This window comes from Triplophysa rosa, unplaced genomic scaffold, assembly GCF_024868665.1.
Source record: "Triplophysa rosa unplaced genomic scaffold, Trosa_1v2 scaffold477, whole genome shotgun sequence".
NCBI lineage: Eukaryota > Metazoa > Chordata > Actinopteri > Cypriniformes > Nemacheilidae > Triplophysa > Triplophysa rosa.
The window spans coordinates 10,042-31,987 of record NW_026634482.1 but is presented as its reverse complement, the minus strand read 5'-3'; the positions used below and the strand labels follow the sequence as shown (position 1 = coordinate 31,987).

The following is a 21,946-nucleotide window of genomic DNA, read 5'->3' as shown; positions in this document are numbered from 1 at the left end:
GTTATAAACAAACACTGCAGTTACTGAGCTCCACTGCTTTAATCCCACTGGTAGTCGCTCCTGAAAGTCGCTCATCATTTGCATAAAGTGGAAGAATTCTCAACTTTGTGGCGTCGCTAGACAAACCCACTTCCTGTTGCCAATGGAAACTGTCACTGAAATTAATGAGAATGTGTCGCTCTGCAGCATGCTGCTAGTCGCTGGCAGTGTGAATGGGGTGTAACACTATCTGGAACAACATTTCTTGATGTTCTCTGTGTTCAGTTATTCATGAAAATACTGTAAGATTGCTGTAAGATAAAGTAAGATTCACATTAAACGTGTGGGGATGCACAAGGGGAAGCAGCTACATCACAATAGTGAAAAGAAAGATAATACTGCTCTTGAAAACCCCTGAGCTACATGGCGCAAAGATAGATTCTTGAGTACTTTATTTTAACAATTTTCTTGTCATGGTATACCTCATTACACTAATCTGACAAAATAAATAAGACACATATCCATTTGAATCATTATGTTTACAGATCATAAGAATAAAGGAGATAAAAAGAACAAATTGATCAGGTTGCGATTCAGTATGTATTGTATGTCCATAAAGGACAGCAAATTGGCATTGCATCACCTCAACAATATCACAGAAAAATCTCTGGAAACACCTTACAGGTTCCATTCATTAACATTAGATACCGTCATTCACATTATTAGCTAACACAAATGATTAATGAGCAGTTTATTCCTAACAGCATTTCTTAATCTGTTATTGTATAAGTTCACACAAAAATATGTATTCATTGTTCAGTCATTGTGCTTTATTAAAATTAAAAGTTGTAACTGTTAACATTAATGTATTAGGAAGTGTTGAAATTAACATTCAGATTTATAAGTGCAGTTTAAGTACTATTCATTGCGAGTTCATGTTAACTAATTTAGTTAAATAATGTTAAATTATTCCACCACCACTTGTTATAATTTTACAGAAATGTCTATAGTTTTAACAAAACCCCAAAGCCTTACATTTACAATAACGCATTTGGCAGACACTTTTATCCAAAGTGACTTACATTGCATTGTACTATACATTTGTTTCTGACTATGTGCAATCCCCTGGGATCGAACCCATGACCTTGGCATCCAAAATGCATTTTTTATATTCTGGGAAAGACCAAATAAATTAATGCGTAATGTGTTTAGTCTCTGATCCAATAATAAAAACAACCCCATACACACGATTCACCTCTCAATAGATAATATGACAAATGTTGCATTTCAAATAATGTAAAATCATTTAATTAATTTTTGAGCAAGACACAGACAACAGCATTGTTAAATAACTTTTTCTTTTTATGTCAAATCTTACAATTCATAAAATAATTTATATAAAACAAACTATGTGCTTAATATTATTAAAAACACATCTTAATAAAGCAAAAAACAATGAAGTCAGCAAGTTACTGTTTCGGTTGTATTTTTTACAAGTATTGTTTAGCGTTATAAATAGGTACTTTCATCTATATTGCATGATTTTAATTTTTTTCTGTTTCTTCCACTTAAAACAATAGTTATTACATACTTTCTTTTCTAATAAATGTACACACTTTTCTTTTTGTTGTGGTTCCGCCTGCTGAACAGCAGTGTTTTACGTGCGGTTCAGCGTCTGAAAGATTCTGGAAATCTGGAGCATGACGGGACCTGTCTCAGGATCATTCATCCACTGTGTGCTGTTTAGTGGGTTCTCCAGCATGTCCTCAAATGCTGCAGAGTCCAGGAAACACAACCACATTTAATCAATAACTTGCACCAGTGTTTCTTAAAGAGTAACTATTACAATGTCCTTAAAATTACATTGCATGCAGTGTGTTATGCTGCTGTGTGTGAATGTAAGCAGTCTGCCAAGTTATAAAGTCGTCGTTCGTCTGTTGTTCTAATTTCAGTTCCGGGTCAGATTTGCGTCACTCTGTGTAGTGCCCACCTATGTTCAATTTGTGACACTGCACGCTGTAGACCAATCACAGCAGACTAGACCATCTGACCAATCAGATCAAATAGGCTGACAGAAAGGAGGGGATTAGACAGATGATTCACCGAACAAATAATTTGAGAGTCAGTCAAGAAGTGAGGTAAAAAATAACTGCCTATTATTAGGAAATGAATGTGTTTTTATACTGTGTATGTACTTAAACTTGTTGTTAGACACTCCATAAACCAAAGTTGGACTTTAAAAATCACAATATATGAACTCTTTAATTTCAGTCCGCGCACCCCACTCCAAGAATGTTTTAGTTGTCTGATTGAGTTTACCAGCTTGTTAATCTGTTAATTAGGAAGACATCTGCAATATTTAGCTTGTTCAACTTAGCAGCATTACACAGAATGATCGCTGTGCGACTTCATAGTACTGCGAGATCGAGTCAAGAGTAGAAGTTGAACAAGCATATTCTGGGAGCAGGCGAACTTGAATCGGGTGGTTTATTTAGGGAGACATATAACAAGGGAACGAGGGAGCTGATTGAGACCCTAAGTAAGCTGCCATACTGGTAATGACCACAGGCATCTATTTCTAGTCACACAAGTACAGCTCCTATTTATTTGATGTGCGGAAAAAGTGAAATCCAAAGCTACTGGTCTAGACTGTGTTCCATTAATATACTTTAATTAAAGTACAGCACATTTAAATTGCATTTTCTGAATCTTTTACTTGATGATGTTTACAGACATGTGTCACAGGGGTATTTTATGGTGAGAAATCATTTTTTATTTATGTGATGCATTAAATACGTATATATTTGACAGTTAATTATAGACGTGTGTTTCATACGCCTTAATTTGGTCCATTGTTGATTTTTCGCTGTGAGCTAATATTAGACTTCTATAAACCCTGTACAGATCATTTTTAACGTAGCGCAGGCATTTGACGCAGAGCGAAAACGGTTTTAATATTCATTATCATCTTAACTTTCACTTTCTATAACTGTGAATGCGCAGCTAAGGGGAAGAACAGAAAAATTGTGGGGGGCGGGGCCCTTGGAGGTAACTGTCCCCTGGAGGTAACTGGCCCCGGGGCCCTTTGAAGTCATAATCCGTCCCTGCTATATATTATGCAATATATTATGTGTTTTAGACAGTGGTGCATGAGTGGGCAGTAGATATCCTGGATAGATGCTATTGCTCTTTAATGTTCATATATTTACCTACAGTATATAGATAGATAGATCAAGTCTATCTCCCTGTGGTCACATTAAAGATCCCATGACACTTCTCGTAAAGAGCAGGGGTGTAACGCCGATGTCCTGGCCAGATTCCCTCCACAAGCCCTTGTCAATCATGGCCTCCTAATAATCCCCATCCTCTGAATTGGCTTCATATCTCTCTCCCCTCCACCTATAGCTGGTGTGTAGTGAGTGCGTTGGTGTGTAGTGATCGCGCTGGTGTGTAGTGAGCGCGCTGGTGTGTAGTGAGCTCCGTTGTATTGTGGCTGCCGTCGCATCATCCAAGTAGTGGAGAACCCCCCATATGATTGTAAAGTGCTTTGGGTGTACAGCAATACACAATAAAGTGCTATATATAAATGCCTCATTCATTCATTCATTCATTCAAGTCGCATAGTCAGTATTTTGAGCTTTAGTATCACAATACTACCATAGTAACAATAAACTGTACAACCCTAATAGACTGATAACTCACCTAGCAGAGTCTTGGGATTTGTGAGACCAAGCTGTACCACAGGGTTCTCCAGGATGGCCTGAAATAGAGGACTGTTGGTATCAATGCCCTTGTCCAGATCTTCAGGGGTGGGCTTCCTTTCACCTAGCAACCATTCACACTGTATGGAAACAGGGGTTTCATCTTGAAATTAGTAATTAAATAAGGATACAGATGAGGTCCCCTTAAAGGGATAGTTTAGCCCCTCCACAAAAAAATCCCACATAATCTATTCACCCTCGTGTTATTTGAAAAATGTGTATATTACTCTTATGCAGAACACAAAAAGACATTGACACATCTTTCAGTGGTTTTGAGTCCATTCAATTGGTGTGAATGGTGGCCAATGTTGTTTGGTAACAAACAAAGCTTCTAAAAATATATATTTTTTGTGTGCTGTTGTGTTGTGGGTAAGTAGATTAAATGTTTTATTTTTGGGTGAACTATCCCTTTTTAGAGTCACACATAGCATAGGTAGCAGCTGGTATCTTATTGGCAGCTAAAATATAAATTTATATACAGGCGCATTTAAAAAAATGTTATTAAAAAAGTTGTTTTTCTTTTCTACTTTAATTCCGAACAAAGTGAAATATTTCACAAATATTTGCTTTAATTCTGATGGCTACAATTTACAGCTCAACAAAAAAAGTATATTTTCTCAAAAAATTATTTACAAACCAGAATTTTTCAAGATCTCCAAAGTATGTTAAATCATGCACTCAATACTTGGTTGGGGCTCGTTTTGCACGAATTACTGCTTTAATGTGGCATGGCATGGAGTCGATCAGCCTGTGGCAGTGCTGAGGTGTTATTGAAGTCCAGGTTGCTTTAAAAGTGGCCTTCAGCTCGTCTGTATTATTTGATCGTATGTTTCTAAACTTCCTTTTGACAATACACCATAGATTCTCCATAGGGTTCAGGTCAGATGAGTTGGCTAGCCAATAAAGCACAGTAATATCGTGGTCAGCAAACCATTAGAAGTAGTGGGCAGGTGCTAAGTCCGGCTGCAAAAGGAAATCGGCATCTCCAAAAAGCTTGTCAACAGACGAAAACATGAAGTACTCTAAAATCTCCTGGTAAATGGCTGCATTGACTTGATAAACCACAGTGGACCAACACCAGCAGATGACATGGTGGTACCCCAAATCATCACAGACTGTGGACACTTTACACTGGACTTCAAGCAACTTGGATTCTGTGCCTCTCCACTCTTCCTCCAGACTCTGGGACCTTGAATTTTAAATTAAATGCAAAATTTACTTTCATCTGAATAGAGAACGTTAGCCCACTAAGCAAGTGTTTAGCCCAGGTAAGATGCTTCTGACGTTGTTTCTGGTTCAGAAGTGGCTTGAGGCTCTAGGAATGTGACAGCTGTAGCCCATTTCCTTAAGATTTCTAATTTTTTTAGAAACTAGATTTTATTTATTTATTTATTTGAGCTGTAAGTCATAGCCATCACAATTAAAACAAAACAAACAAAAAACTCTTGAAATATTTCACTTTGTGTGTAGTGAATATAGAATATAAGAAAGTTTGCTTTTTGGAGTAAAATTACAAAAGAAAAAGTACTTGTCCATGACATTCTATTTTTTAGATGTGCCTGTATATGCTCATAATGTGATCATCTTAATGTGTACATACAGCTGCATCCTGTTGATTGTTATTGACACGGAGGGCATCAATAACCTCCTTTTCATCAAAGCCCATCTCCATCAGCGCAATAACTGCCTGCACACAAACATACAGTCTATTCAAATGTTATTAAAGCAACACAACAAATGGTATTTTATGTGAACTACACTGTAAATGTTACAATTAAAAACTAACATCTACAACAAACAAAAATGTCCTAAATTAGATTTTAGAAATAAATGTAAGAAGCACGTTGTGGTTATTTCCTTCAATCACATTTACAAAATATTCAATGAAAAAAGTAACCCGTCACATGACAAAAACATCCACTTGTTGGAGAAAGTGGACAGCAGTATGAACTAAGAGTGATATGAATAGATTTTTGAGGCAGCTAAATTTATGAGTTGTTTTCTCTTTTGCTTTTTTCTATTTAATATTCAAATATCAGTTAAAAGTAGAAAATAAAGAACTTTCATATATTATCAATCTGGATATGATGGACACCAATTTTGTTCATCTTTGGTAGCTCCTTTGAAGGCACTTTGAGTAAACACCTCTGTGTGTACTAAATCACATAAAAATACCTGAACCTCATGAAAACCTGAGACCAGTTTTCCAGTCTCTGCATGTGAATGAGTATAAAGCAAATAGTTTTATCTGAAAAGCTAATAGTTGCCTAGTTGTCCTTTTATTATTATTATTAAGGTATAGTAAATTTGCATTAAATCAGGTACAGGTAATTCAAGCCTGTAAAATAGGTGGCAGTGATAAACAACAAATATTTACTCACTAAAAACAGTTGGGTTAAAATTGACAGAACATGTAACCCAATTATTGTGGGTAACTATAGCACTGACCCCTTTTTGGGTTATTTTAACCCTAGTCTCACTAACTTGTGTACACTAACAGTAACTTGTGATGCATAAGGCACACTTGTCTGGAAACAATTCAACACGTTCGAAGTCGTCATCTTATTGGTGCAAGTCACATTCTTTAACGGTCCGCCTGGAAACAACAGGTAAGGCCCTTAACCAGATCATTGAGTTGGCCATTCGCATAGACAATCTTTTACAGTCCATAAGACCGCACCGGAATATCAACTACCCCATACCCAATACATCAAAGCCCTATACAACTGAACTCATGCAAGTTGGTCGCACGCACTCATGAGGAACGAGAACGTCGCATTAAAGAAGGCTTGTGTCTCTACTGTGGTGCAGCTGGACACAAGAGAGTTACTATAACTGCCCAAAACGTCCTGCTGAGACACCTACAAGTCGGGTGAATGCCATGATTTCTTCGCATTTCGATTGTACCTGTTTTTTGATTTGAGTACGCATTCTATGGGGAAAATTTACAATTGATTCATTGGCATTGATAGACTCTGGGGCAGCAGGAAATTTTATTGATGAAGGTTTGGTAAAGCATCACAATATTCCTCTAAAACCATGTAACTCTTCATAGGCAGTGGCAGCGCTAGACGGCCGGCCGCTGGGTGACGGTCGAGTTACACATACAACCATCGATCTCACTCTACGAGTTGAAATCCTGCATTCTGAAACCATAAAATTCCACGTCATCAGATCACCGCACAACCCGGTCATCCTCGGATTTCCATGGCTGCTACGTCATGAACCCCAAGTGGCAAATTGTTTGATGGGGAGAAAACTGTTTTTCACAATGTATAGACATTATTACCCCCATACCCATCAGAACCACTCGGCTAAGTGAAACCTCAGACCTAGGTCAACATATACCTGAAGAATACATGGACTTGTCTCTAGCCTTCAACAAATTCAAAGCTTCGGTATTACCCCCTCATCGCCCTTAGGACTGCGCAATCAATCTCCTGCCCAACTCCATGCCCACTCGTGGTCGCATCTTTCCCCTACCGGAACCAAGGCAATGAAAACTTACATAGAGGAGGAACTCGCCAAGGGTTTTATTCGGCCATCCACTTTTTTGTCAGTAAGAAGGATGGTTCTTTGAGACCGTGTATTGACTACCATAGCCTGAATGACATAACGATAGGGTTGGGAATCGTTTAAATTTTATCGATTCCGATTCCAATTCTGATTCTGCTTATCGATTTCGATTCTTATCAATTCCCAGTTTCGATTCCACAGTTGAAGTAAAACATTTAGATATCAACCTGTATGGTCATTTAGCCTGCTTATTGACTTGTTTGCAAAATATATATATATATATTTATGAGCAGCGTTTTGTGTATATTTGCACATAGAAACACACCTTTTCTGATTTATTACAATTTGTATTATCATAGTTGAACTACATCATGGTTAAACTGCAGTTACTATAATGCAACTATGGTTAATTTGTGATTCCTGTGCTTTAATGCAAATTCTATAGCTAAACTATGCTTACTATAGTAAAAAATATTGATAATTTTCATAAGGGCTTTTATTGAGATATCAGCAGATCATGCAACGCATGTACTTTTCTGAAAATATGCACACAGGAATTGATAAGAGGAATTCAAATTTTAATCTAAAGTATCCGATTCCTATTCCTTCCGATTCCGATCCGATTCCTAGCCTTTCGATTCCGATTCCAAATTGGAATTGATTTTCGATTCCCAACTCTACATAACGATTAAATTTCGTTATCCACTACCACACATCCCTGCAGCACTTGAACAATTACGAGAGGCCAAGATCTATACAAAACTGGACTTAAGATCGGCCTACAACCTGATTCGCATCTGCGAGGGTGACGTGTGGAAAACTGCTTTCTTTACAATTACCGGTCATTATGAATATCTAGTCATGCCATTCGGCCTTGCCAATAGCCCCTCGCTCATCATTTCGTGACCTATTGAATCAGTTTGTAATAGTCTATATTGACGACACTCATTCTCACACCTAACAATACCAACCCTGAGTCCATAATTCCTCAATCGATCATTGTAGCCCCAAGTTCAATGAGACATTATGACAAAAATCTCCCAGGCCCATACTCAACATCCACCACCTCGGAATTGCCCACTTAATCTGACATTTGTTCCTCCCAACCTACGTGAATAGGTCATGAGATGGGTTGATGTATCTCCCAGTTCAGGTCACCCAGGCATCTCCGCTACCACTCAACTCGTCAAGAATCAGTTTTGGTGGCAAACCATGCAGAGTGATGTAAAGACTTTTGTTAAGAATTGTCAGACCTGTGCAACTTCCAAGGCATCACGACAACTCCATGCAGGTATGCTCCAACCCCTCCCCATACCCCAAAGACCCTGGTCCCACATTGATTTTGTTACCGATTTACCCCCATCCCAAGGTAACACACCACCATTCTCACCATCATGGACAGATTTTCTAAGGCCTGTAGATTTATCCCATTACCCAAATTACCCTCTGCCTTTGAGACAGCGGAACAATTATTTCACTATGTATTCCATTTCTACACTCTCCCCAAGGACATTGTGTCTGATCTCGGCCCTCAGTTCACATCCAGAGTTTGGTCAGCATTCTTCAAATGACTGAAAGTCAATATTAGCCTCACATCCATCCACAATCCAATGGGCAGACAGAACGATTGAATCAAGAGCTCACAAAGTTCCTCCGTATATATTGCCACCTAGAACCAAACCGAATGGTCCCGCTTCCTGCCATGGGTGGAATACGCTCAGAACTCTACTCGGAAACCTGCCACCGGCCTAACACCTTTTCAGTGTGTGCTAGGATTACAACCTCCTCTGTTCTCTTTGTTGGGCGATACATCTGAAGTCCCAGCCGTGAACCATTGGTTTCACAGAAGTGATGAGGTCTGGAATGCTGCTCATGCCCACCTTTCAGAGGGTTGTAAGAAAGACCAAGCAGCAGGCTGATCGACACCATCGCCTGGGTCCCACTTATAGCCCCGGACAATGGGTCTGTCTCTCCACCAGAGATCTTCGGTTACGACTTCCATGCAAGAAGTTAAACCCCAGGTATGTGGGCCCATTCAAGATTATTAAACAAGTGAATCCTGTTTCATATCGTCTGCAGTTACCTGACACCTATCGCATATCTCTGCTGGTGGTCCGAGGGAGGAGTCAGATCTTCAACCAGCCCCCCCCGTCCTTGATTTTGGACGGCGAGAAGGCTTTTCAAGTCCGAACACCTCAGTTCCAGGCACCAGCGACCTCAACTTTAGTACTTGGTAGACTGGGAAGGATATGGACCAGAGGAATGATCGTGGGTCGACTCTGATGACATCCTTGATCCTAATTTCATATTAGAATTCCTCAGACTACATCCCGAGAAACCTGCATCGCTTCCCCGCAGTAGACCCCGTCGCCAAGACCCTCATGCCAGGAGCCGTTCACAAGGGGGGTTCTGTCACGAACATCCCTGATCCATCTCCGGAGTTCTAGTGGACTTCAAATCCCACAATGCATTGCCATAAACTGATTGTGGTAGCACCTGTTCCGCATCTCACAGACTATATACTCTCGGCTCACTCATACTTTGTTGCGAAGTCTTGTTTGTTTCTGGCTACAATTCTGAGCGTTTATATCTGGATTACTTATCAATGTTTGACCTTGTTAGTGATTTGGATTTACAATTGTTCTCTGCCTGCCTTTTGTATTTTGTTTGCCTGGATACCATTTATGCCTGTTTGCTGCCTGTCCTGACCATCTGCCTGTTCTAGTTTACGATTCCTGTTTTGCCTTGGATATATCTGTTTGCCTACATCTTACTCTACCTGTTTTACACTGTATTTACTATTAAACTGCACATGGATCCACAACCGTCTAGCTCTGGGTCTCAATATGACTGTATTAGAGGAGTTTTTCAGACTTACTGTATCCCTCACCTGCAGATTCGTCAGTTCAGGCTTCAGCATCACACTTCTTAAGTTTTTCCTTTGCATGGAAATTTCTCTAAACTATGGATAATATGAAGTAAATTGAAAGCTTGTCAACGAAATCAAATGATGTAAGTCGGGAAATGAAATTTTGACTGAGGAAGCCCCCTTGTGTTTTGTGGTCAATGAACGCCATCAAAATGTTTTTGTGGATATTTGGTATAAAAATATGATATATAAAACAAATGTAACAAAATAAAATTAACACACTTGTCACAGCAGCAGCAGTTGCGACACCCGATGGAAGGGCTTCCGCTGGGTCCTAAAGCCGAACATGGCAGTTAAATATTTAAAATATGATTTCCCCAACAATTTACGACTTGCCTAAAAGTTTCGGGTTTCAGGTTTTATTGGTGTTAATGCAGAATGGAAAACGGACAAAGACTGAGATTAAATTTATGAAAAGCAGTTTAAGACCTGTGTGTATTGTAATAAAAACATTGCATACACACATACTGTATATATACACGCATTTATAGTATGTATTATTAATATTAACTTCTTAATATTAATATTAACCTCTCGTCTGTGTCAGCAATGGCACTGGTCGACAGTTGAAATTTAAAAATAACCGGTCACACAGCTCAATTTCAACCCAACTGTTGTTACAGAAATAACCCAATAAACGTCAGGAATAACCCAACAGATGAATATCTTTAACACAACTATTGGGTAGCAAAAATAACCCAACGTTTTTTTAGAGTGTATATATTGAGGGCAGTTGTGGCCTAATGGTTAGAGAGTCGGACTTGTAACCCAAAGGTCGTTTGAGTCCTAGTAGCAGCAGGAAATGTAGGCGGGGAAGTGAATGAACAGAACTCGCTTCACTCTCATTACCACAACTGAGGTCCCCTTAAGCAATCCCCCAATTGGTCCACAGGCACCGCAGGAAAAGTGTCTGACCACTGCTCTGGATGTGTTTACGGCATGTTTGTTTATATATACACACTGCTGTGTGTGCACTTGGATGGGTGAAACGTAGAACACAAATTCCACAAAGCACAAAGGATGGGAGGCCACATGGCATTTTACTCACTCATTACTTTAGTTATCCAAGACTAATGTCTGCCTGAATGGAGGAAGGCAGATATTTTAAAGCACTGGCTTTAAATCAATTCAATTACATATTTCCACCAAACAAATATACCTGACATCAACTGTAGGCTACCATAAGTTTAGTTTAAGCTAAAATTGCGCAAAAAACACATTTTCAGCTGTTTTGCATTTAAGATGGATTTTTTGACAACTGCATGTGATGATCGTTTAAAAACTCCTAGTGAATTCATGAGATTGTTACCAAACTTGGTAAATATAATACCAGGACATTGAAGATACCAAATTGTGAACAGGTTTTTAATATCTTGAACAGTATTGCCATGGTGAGGCGATAAATTTATGCTGAAATCATGCAAACAGGAAGTGCCACCCACATCTTGGAAGTACCGGGGGTGAGTAAATTAACAGCAATTTCATTTTTCAGTAAACTAACGCATTAAGGAATATAAAATACAATTAAAAAGACAAATTTCACTTTTAATTAAATATAATGAAAAGCCACAAATACTGGATGCAATATTTGTGTGCATGTTTTAATATATGAACTATACGTAACAGCAACAAAAACAGTATTAAAGGAACAAAATGCAATAAATAAGATAGCAGAAGAAATAACAGAAGAAATTATGATATGGTAAAAAACTGGCCCGCATCCTATTTATACTTTTGGAATCTGGCCCTCAAGGAAAAGTAGTTGAAGACCCCTTCCTTAATACATAAAATACAGTAAAATACAGTACTATTTACTTATTAATAACTTTTATTTAGGTTTCTAGTTTTAGTTATAATGATAGATATCTAACTGAGAAAGCGTAATTTAAACAAATATACAGACTTAACTGATATGTTATCCCATTTATTATTCACATATACAGTTCTAAGAAAAGGTAAGTGAACCATTGTCAATTTCCTGGTTTTCTGCTTAAATTGATCATAAAGGTTGATCTGATCTTCATTAAAAAGTTATAAATATCAACAAACATAATGAGCCTCATTTATCAATGTAATGTAGAAACTAGTGCAGATCCGTGCGCAGAAATCATCTTACGATAGGGTTTACGTGTGACTCATCAAACATTCGTATGCTGTCAATCTCATTGTACAAATGAACGTACCTTGATAAATGTGGCGGCTGAAATCTGTCGTAAATTACATATCACGCCCCTATAAATTCAGGGTGTAGACGCCTCGCCCCTAGATTTTACGACATGGAGAAATGTAATCTGGCCAAAAAGAGGAACTTTTCCGATTTAGAAATTAAAGTTTAACCTTGAAAAGAGGAATCAAAGGAAGTAAAAAAAACAGTTTGGAAAGAAATCACTGCTGCGGTCAACAGTGTTGGTGTAGTAAACCGAACTCCAGCGGTGGTTTGTATTTTTAATTGGATATTTATGTTTTGTAAATATGAGCGCAAATATTTTATTTTATTATTATTGTTTGACTATTAATTTTACACTGAAAGTATTGTTGTTGCTTTAAATTACTTTGGTTGTATAATGCATTTAAATTTAAACAAAATTAATCTGACTTCAGTCTTGAAAAGCTTTGTTTAAGTTACATTAATGTGTTGTAAAAATGAATGTAGATATAAATTACTGACCATTTTTACGGCGCAATTATTGAATAATGTTTATATGTAAACGTTTTCATTCAGTTTTCTTCATTTAGGTTAAGAAAAAATGGTCTGGGGCGGAGGAGACAGATGCATGTTTCTATGCAGAATAAAGGTTTAAAATCTAATGCTGCTAATCTTGCATTTCAGGCTGCTTAAATCAAGTACACACAGTTTTATGTTTGCTTCATTTCTTTTTTCTCTTTCAGATCTGTCAGAGGCAGTATCAGTGGTCTTCAGCCCCCACAAACCGGCCTGGAGTCTGCCACACAAAGCCAGGCAACCTCGAGCTGTGACCCCATCCCATCGAACATCGCACAAATAAAAAACCATCAAAGCATGCATGTTTTCTGTTTTCATTAGAATGCATATTTGTCAAACAAAGAAGCTGTCACCTTGCAAATAGGTAAACTTACCCATTGCTTATAATTATATTGATTATTGTAGGTTTTTAAATGTTTTTTATTTGTGCATTTTAATTGTGGTAAATTATCTTAGAAGTAGCCTAAAAGCTCATGAAAGTTTTTTTTACACCAAAGCACACGTTAACCTTGTTATTTCAAACAATTAAATGATCATATAATTAGGCTAGAAAAGAAAATACTTTATTAATGTAATGAAAGTAAGAAATCACATCGGAATCTACTCTTACATTTCGTCGCCTTGGAATTATAAGGTTCTATCGGAGTAGTTTTGAAATATTGAGCTTTCAAATTTTTGCATTTCATACAGCAAAAATGATATAGGGGAGAAATCTCTTTTATACATGAAAAAGACAGAGACCTTAAATGTATTCCAAATGTACAATATCAACATTTTCTGAAGTTTGTAAATGTTTTTTTTGGAACAGGTCAAACGTTACATTTTTCAAGCAACATACACAATTTACTTATAACTTTTGTTAAAACATGAAATTAGTGTATAATAATGTGTAAAAAAGGTACATTTACATGGTTTTTATGACACACAAATCTCTGCAATGGACACACCGCTAGACCATGCCCAGGAAGAGGCGACACCTCTAGTAGAGTGGGCTCTAACTCCCGTGGGGCATTGAAGGCCCAAGAAAGAATATGCTAGCTTAATAGCCTCAACCATCCATTTAGAAAGTCTCTGCAGAGGCAGAGCAGGTTCAGCTCTGGGTCCCGCTCGGAGGAGGGAAGCACAGAAAGCGTAACTACCTGTGCTCTAAACGGGGTAGAGAGCACCTTAGGTACGTAGCCATGCCTTGGTTTGAGGACCACCCTAGAGTTGTCAGGCCCAAATTCAAGACAGGAGGGGCTCACAGAGAGCGCCTGTAAATCGTCCAATCGTCAGCTACAAGCAGCTGAGACAGTTCCGCAACCCAAGGCTGGTTTTTCCAGAATGGGGCTATGAACAGCACCTTGTGCGCCTGTTCTCTGATCCGCCTGATCGCCTGCGGTATTCATAAGGGCGCAGTTCAGATGTCTGAGATCGAGGATGTGGCGGAGACCGCCATCCTTTTTGGGCACGAGGAAGTAGCGGCTGTAGAAGCCCGACTCGGTTTGATCAGGGGGAACCGGTTCTATGGCGAGTTCTATGGCGAGTCCCTGGCGCTGAGGGAGAGGTAAACGCTTACCCGAGTGAGAGCGCTGATGAGTCTCTGCTCTCGTCGCTGTCTGTGTGGCAGGGGGTGTGGCTTTCACCGGCTGTTGAGTCTGTGCTGGCTTCGGGCGAGTGGATGAGGACCTGGAGCCAGGTCTTTTCGTCAGGAAGTGCTTCATGGCCTGCGAAGATTTCTGCGGCGCAGTGAAGCGTTCCGCGAAGCCCTCCACCGCAGGTCCAAAGAGGCCTGTGGCAGAGATTAGACCGTCGTCTGGTAGACCTGGAGCACCGCCATGGAGTGAAGCGCTGAAGCCGCTTGGCTGGCGTCCAGCGAGGGCTGCAGTCATCTTGCACGGCTTAGACATGTGGGTCACTTTCTCCATCCAACCAATGACCGTGGGTGGACACAGATGTGCGGCCACTGACTCATCGAGGGGAGGCAGCCTCTCTTAACCTTTGTCTTCTGTGCCATCGACCGAAGTGAGAGCGGAGGAAGAAGAGGGTCGTTGACGAGCAGAATAGGTGGCGCGCCATGACCTGGTGAGTTCTTCCTGAACTTCCGGGATGAATGGTGAAGTTCGCTGACGAGGGGCCTGATTGGCGCCCCGACAGGAACCCTTCATCCAGGAGGCTGCGAGTGGGTTCTTCTGACGAAGACCACTCTAAGCCCAGCTCCTCCACAGCCTTAGTGAGGACCCGAAACAGCTCGGAGTCTACACCAAGCTTGGGACTCGCTGTGCTCCGCAGAAGGCAGGGGTCAAACACTGAGCCCGACAGCTCCTCCGCATCTGAAGCCGCTAACAACATGCTGTCGTACTCTTCTAATTTGCTTCCACCACACGAGACCATATCGCTGGCGGTGGCCAAGGGACGCTGGTCAGGCTGGGAGAAGCGAACAGGCTAAATCTCTCTGTGGAGAAGGCGAGGCACGCAATGGCGGCGTGAGCCCGCTTTCCCCCCTAGCGCTTAGATCCTCTACCCCGCTGCTTTTTCCTCGCAGGGTCTTGTGAGGAAGAAAATGGGAAGGCACGAGGGGCGGATTCGCTCTCTGAAAAGAAAGCTATTCGCGAACGCAGAGAGGAGAGACTCATGCTCTTGCAATGAGGGTCTTCAGTATGGATATTAAATAGAGCCAAAACTCACACGCATAATGATCCCCGGGCGCTGCATTGATAGCTGCCCACTGCTCCGGGTGTACGTGTGTTCACTACTCTCTGGATGGGTTAAATGCAGAGTCACATTTCGGGTATGGGTCACCATACTTGACAAATAATTGAATTATAATTATATTATTATAACCACGTGCGGAAAGCTGCTCCGCGAGGGCGCATTTAAACTCCGCGAGCGAGCAGAACAGTATCCACAAGCAGAAAATAATCCTTGCACAGGTGCATTTCTGCTTCGCTAGCAAATACTCAGTCCGCGAGCAGAGGCTTTGACGAGCGCGCGCGATTCTCTCTATGCTCTCGCAACTGCTCAACACTTGCTCGCTCGTTGAGTTGACTTCTGAGACTTTGGAGGCAGGACAATGCATGTTAATAGTTACCAAATCAAATGAGCGGAGACATCTGCATGTCTCCGCTCATTTGATTGGTAACTTTTAACATGCACTCACCTACATGCAGTCACCTACAGATTACATGTCTGAGTACAGAGTACAAGTGACATTTTGATTTCTTACATCTGTCAACAAAAATTATACTATATAATATAGCAGTTAAACTTACATGTCATGTATNTTGCTCGCTCGTTGAGTTGACTTCTGAGACTTTGGAGGCAGGACAATGCATGTTAAAAGTTACCAAATCAAATGAGCGGAGACATCTGCATGTCTCCGCTCATTTGATTGGTAACTTTTAACATGCACTCACCTACATGCAGTCACCTACAGATTACATGTCTGAGTACAGAGTACAAGTGACATTTTGATTTCTTACATCTGTCAACAAAAATTATACTATATAATATAGCAGTTAAACTTACATGTCATGTATGACCTATTTAAAACATACTATAATAATATAGTTAAATGTCTCCTGTAGTCATTAAATTGCATTAAGTTTCATTAAAAGCAAGCAAACAAAACGTGCTAGTAATGCGGTCTTTCTGCCTCCACCTAAGCTTCACCCACAAAAACGTGTCACAACAGTAAAGGCGTCTATAGTAAGTGACACAGAATTTTGACATGCTGTGTTTGAATTCGATCTAAAACACAAAATATTATTATATTTGGTTTAATGTGATTTTGACATTTAAAACTTATTATTTTAGTATTTCCACTTTTGTGGCTGACTGTTACTCATGAAAACATGATGTAGTGAAAATCTATGGTTATAGCGACACTTAGCGGTCAAAATTTTCATGCTGCCGGGATGGGGAAACACATTCTGGTTGACTACCATCTGTACCGCATACAGTATATTGGGTCATTTCAATCAAACTTCAGCACTTAAACGGACGTGTCCACTGTGCATTGTTTTCTAAGATACACCATGTAAAGGTGGCAAAGTGGTGCATTGGCCCCTTCATCGCTGCTGCTATATTGAATATTGTTTAATAATATAGTATAATATTTTTATGGCACCCAAATGACACTAACCCTCGAGTCAGGTCTGAATTCTCTTTTTCTTCTAATTCTTTGGAAGATCTCTGTCAACTCATCATGTCTGGCCCCCTCTGTGCTGGACTGGTAAGGGAGACAGGCTTGGGCTCTTAAAGTTGTAGTAGAAAGACCTGGAGCTTCAGCTGCGGCAGTCGCCCCTGGGGTGTCCTGTCCTGGCAGAGGCCCGTCAATCATGGGGTCATCTATGTGCTCAATCAGCCATTCCATAGCCTGGGTCACAGACATGCTGCAGGAGGAGTGATTAATTATAAGTTAAACAAAGTAAAGTGGAGAGAACATCACATCATGAAAGAAGTTTTTCTCCAATACACATTGAACCCTTTTATTCAATACTCTGCAACATCCATTTGCAAGGAAAACCACATAATGCCTGTTGAGGTTGGAGAATACATGTCAAGTGATCTGGAGCCATTCCTGAAATGAAAACCATATTTATATTGTGCCACCGTTTCATTATTTTTAGAATATACATTTGGTAATGTAAATTAGTTCAATACATGCTATAGTCAACTATAATTTATGAATATGTAAAAAAAAAAACACGGATTTGGCAACCCTGTCAGTGGCTCATTCTTGTGTTGAATTTGATGCTTGTTTTGGACCAGTGTCCTTATCGAGGATCCACCCACAAGTTTTTTTTTCTAATTATCTGTGGGTATTTGCTAGGATCCATGATGTTATTTCTCTGAACAAAATGTTTAGGACCTCCAGCAGAAAAATAAGCAGACAACATAAATATCCAGCAGCAGCAGAGTATTAAACAGAGTATTTTTTCGTTATCCCCAAGTGCTACAAACCCAGGGCCAGATTATGCAATGGACATTATATGGGCACAGGCCGCTTGGGGCCCAAGCAAGGGGAAGAAAATGTCACATATAACAGAGTTTCCGCTAAATTTATTCTGCAGTGCACTTCTCTGGCCAGTGCACATGGAGGTGCGCACACACAACAGTAGCTACGTTTACATGGACACATCGGATTGAATTTATTCAGATTGTGCAATCTGAATGTAGTGTTTACATGAAAGGTAAATAAAGTGATCTGGTAGATGTGCGCGCGCTCACATGACAAGCTTCAAATCCGATTTAATCTGCTGACATGCGCACACTGCACAAGTGTTCACCTAAATACCCACTAAAACAGTGTTTTAAAGCACATGTTGTGTATATTTTATTTTACAAACGGCACAAATTTTTTTTTACAGTTTATAAAGGCAGAGTAATGTCTCATGCCAATGAAGCACGAGCACATGGTAAAAACCATGGCAAAACTACCAAGACCCACCAGAGCGTCTACAGGCAAACAATAATTAGAATGTTTAACAACAGCTAATACCGAACTTTAGAAGTGATAATATGTGGATTCATATAAAATATGCATTACTGGTATCAGTGCTGTAGTACTCGAGTAGTACTGCAGTGCTCGAGATGTTTTTCTGTGGTCTCGGACTTGTCTTGGACTCGTTGATATGTGCACTCGGACTTGTCTCGGATGATATTTTCTCCTTCCAAACAAAACCATTGATGAAGCATTTATGTTTGCTTTAGTTGGACTCTTGACTTTCAATAAGTTATTCTTTTCCCTCTTGGAGTAGGTTACTTTTTGTGATGGGTGTCAAGCTGTAAAAAAATATGATAAATAATACTAAATGAAATTACAAACCCGATTCCAAAAAAGTTGGGACACTGTACAAATTGTGAATAAAAAAGGAATGCAATAATTTACGAATCTCATAAACTTATATTTTATTCACAATTGAATATAGATAACATATCAAATGTTGAAAGTGAGACATTTTGAAATGTCATGCCAAATATTGGCTCATTTTGGATTTCATGAGAGCTACACATTCCAAAAAAGTTGGGACAGGTAGTAATAAGAGGCCGGAAAAGTTAAATGTACATATAAGGAACAGCTGGAGGACCAATTTGCAACTTATTAGGTCAATTGGCAACATGATTGGGTTTAAAAAGAGGCTCTCGGAGTGGCAGTGTCTCTCAGAAGTCAAGATGGGCAGAGGATCACCAATTCCCCCAATGCTGTGGCGAAAAATAGTGGAGCAATATCAGAAAGGAGTTTCTCAGAGAAAAATTGCAAAGAGTTTGAAGTTATCATCATCTACAGTGCATAATATCATCCAAAGATTCAGAGAATCTGGAACAATCTCTGTGCGTAAGGGTCAAGGCCGGAAAACCATACTGGATGCCCGTGATCTTCGGGCCCTTAGACGGCACTGCATCACATACAGGAATGCTACTGTAATGGAAATCACAACATGGGCTCAGGAATACTTCCAGAAAACATTGTCGGTGAACACAATCCACCGTGCCATTCGCCGTTGCCAGCTAAAACTCTATAGGTCAAAAAAGAAGCCATATCTAAACATGATCCAGAAGCGCAGGCGTTTTCTCTGGGCCAAGGCTCATTTAAAATGGACTGTGGCAAAGTGGAAAACTGTTCTGTGGTCAGATGAATCAAAATTTGAAGTTCTTTTTGGAAAACTGGGACGCCATGTCATCCGGACTAAAGAGGACAAGGACAACCCAAGTTGTTATCAGCGCTCAGTTCAGAAACATGCATCTCTGATGGTATGGGGTTGCATGAGTGCGTGTGGCATGGGCAGCTTACACATCTGGAAAGGCACCATCAATGCTGAAAGGTATATCCAAGTTCTAGAACAACATATGCTCCCATCCAGACGTCGTCTCTTTCAGGGAAGACCTTGCATTTTCCAACATGACAATGCCAGACCACATACTGCATCAATTACAACATCATGGCTGCGTAGAAGAAGGATCCGGGTACTGAAATGGCCAGCCTGCAGTCCAGATCTTTCACCCATAGAAAACATTTGGCGCATCATAAAGAGGAAGATGCGACAAAGAAGACCTAAGACAGTCGAGCAACTAGAAGCCTGTATTAGACAAGAATGGGACAACATTCCTATTCCTAAACTTGAGCAACTTGTCTCCTCAGTCCCCAGACGTTTGCAGACTGTTATAAAAAGAAGAGGGGATGCCACACAGTGGTAAACATGGCCTTGTCCCTACTTTTTTGAGATGTGTTGATGCCATGAAATTTAAAATCAACTTATTTTTCCCTTAAAATGATACATTCTCTCAGTTTAAACATTTGATATGTCATCTATGTTGTATTCTGAATAAAATATTGAAACTTGAAACTTCCACATCATTGCATTCTGTTTTTATTCACAATTTGTACAGTGTCCCAACTTTTTTGGAATCGGGTTTGTATACTAAATGACTGATTTGAGTGTTCTGGTTCACAACGCTAAGATACTGTGCCAAATTAAACTGTTACTGTGATACTGTGCCTCAACAATTGTATTTTAGCACACTGTTTAACGTTAAAACACAAGAATCAAGAACCCAACTAAAGAAAATACTTTAGGGAAAAAGTTTGCATTCTTTCAACATTAATTGCAGTGGCAAAAGTGATGTTCATTCAATGCAGTTATCACTGACAAGTCAACAAGCTGAGAGTGGGAACATGTTCCATTGGAAGTCCAGAATGTGATCGTTACACTACAATAAAAAGACTGAAATTCTGTGAAATGTGACTTGGGTGAAATTTCTATACCTAAAGTAAATAAAATGACCTAATTTGATCCGCATTTGATCATTACAAATAAAGTATGTGGTCTTGATTTTTGAAGAGGATTCTTATTTCTGTCTCTGTCTGGACCGTCTCCTCTTTGGACTTGGACTTGACTTGGACTCGAACCTCTTTAGACTCTGTCTTCTCGGGCTATCATTACAATATTCACACAAACGGCTACTCAAACACTGTTATAAGCACATATGTGTTTATTTTATGTCACAGACACCAGCATAATAATGTACAATTCATAAACACATGTAAGTTATAAGTAAACCATAAATAAAATAAATTTTCGGTAGTACGAATACAAATTAAATTTTATGATGAGATATTTTAGCCTATGTTTGTACATCTGCAAATGTATCATGTAAAAAGAAACTGAGAAATTGCAGTTAAAAAACCCACTCCAGTGAGACAGTTAAGACATTTTAAATGCAAAAAAACATCAATATGTTCATTTAGAGATGACAAGCATATGGAAATTTGTACCGCTTTGTCAGATTTATGGCTTTCGGTTTCTTTAGCAACAGCTGCTCGTTCCGTGTGTCATACACCCTTACGTCTGTAGGACCCAGCAACGTCTTTGCACATGCGCAAAACTTCCTACTTCGGTTTTCAATCTGATCAAGTGTTTACCTGTCCTATCAAGCAGATTACAAATGGCATAAACCACCCTTTACAATCCGACTGAAATTTCAATTGGTTTGGGCATTTTTAATCTGATTGACGTGTTTCTACAGAGCATTTGGTCCATGTAAACGTAGCAAGTGTTTCTAATTTAGGAAGTGTTTCTAATTTAGGAAGATCTTTTCCCTGTATCACTCTGTATAGTGAGCAGCAGGAAGAAGCAGCAAATTTAATTCACCAAACGACAGGTGACTCCTGAATGAAATGAGTAAAAAACAACATTTCCAACAACCTGTCACTGTTATCGACTGTTTGGATATATAAACATTGAACACTGTTCATCTGTAAATATGCACATGGTAACCTAGACAGAGGCTGTGTGAAAGAATATAGCCAAAATCACCACTTTTTATAGTGATTTGTTAGATGATGTCACCTTATACGTCAGAACTGACAACAGAAACTGAAAATATGTCAATGAGAACAGCTTTATTATTGTAAATATAATCTATGAGTTAGAATACCCTCCCGGTTGTCTTAAATCTAAAAAGGTAAGAGTTTTTTTTACATGTATTTGGTTGTGTTTCCTTGCCAATTATGAATTTATATTGATATAATGATGATCAGGTCTAACTGCCTTACTT

General features: G+C 39.5%; 1 protein-coding gene across 1 annotated transcript; it reads right to left on the bottom strand.

Moving 5' to 3' along the window:
- Nucleotides 1–412: 412 nt before the first annotated feature.
- Nucleotides 413–17,416, bottom strand: LOC130550905 (ubiquitin-associated domain-containing protein 1-like). Its single transcript, XM_057328434.1, has 4 exons — nucleotides 17,031–17,416; nucleotides 5,341–5,427; nucleotides 3,682–3,820; nucleotides 413–1,752 (listed from the first exon to the last, which is right to left on the bottom strand). The coding sequence occupies exons 1-4, from the start codon at nucleotides 17,277–17,279 to the stop codon at nucleotides 1,637–1,639; spliced, it is 591 nt and encodes a 196-aa protein (XP_057184417.1). The 5' UTR covers nucleotides 17,280–17,416; the 3' UTR covers nucleotides 413–1,636.
- Nucleotides 17,417–21,946: the final 4,530 nt, after the last annotated feature.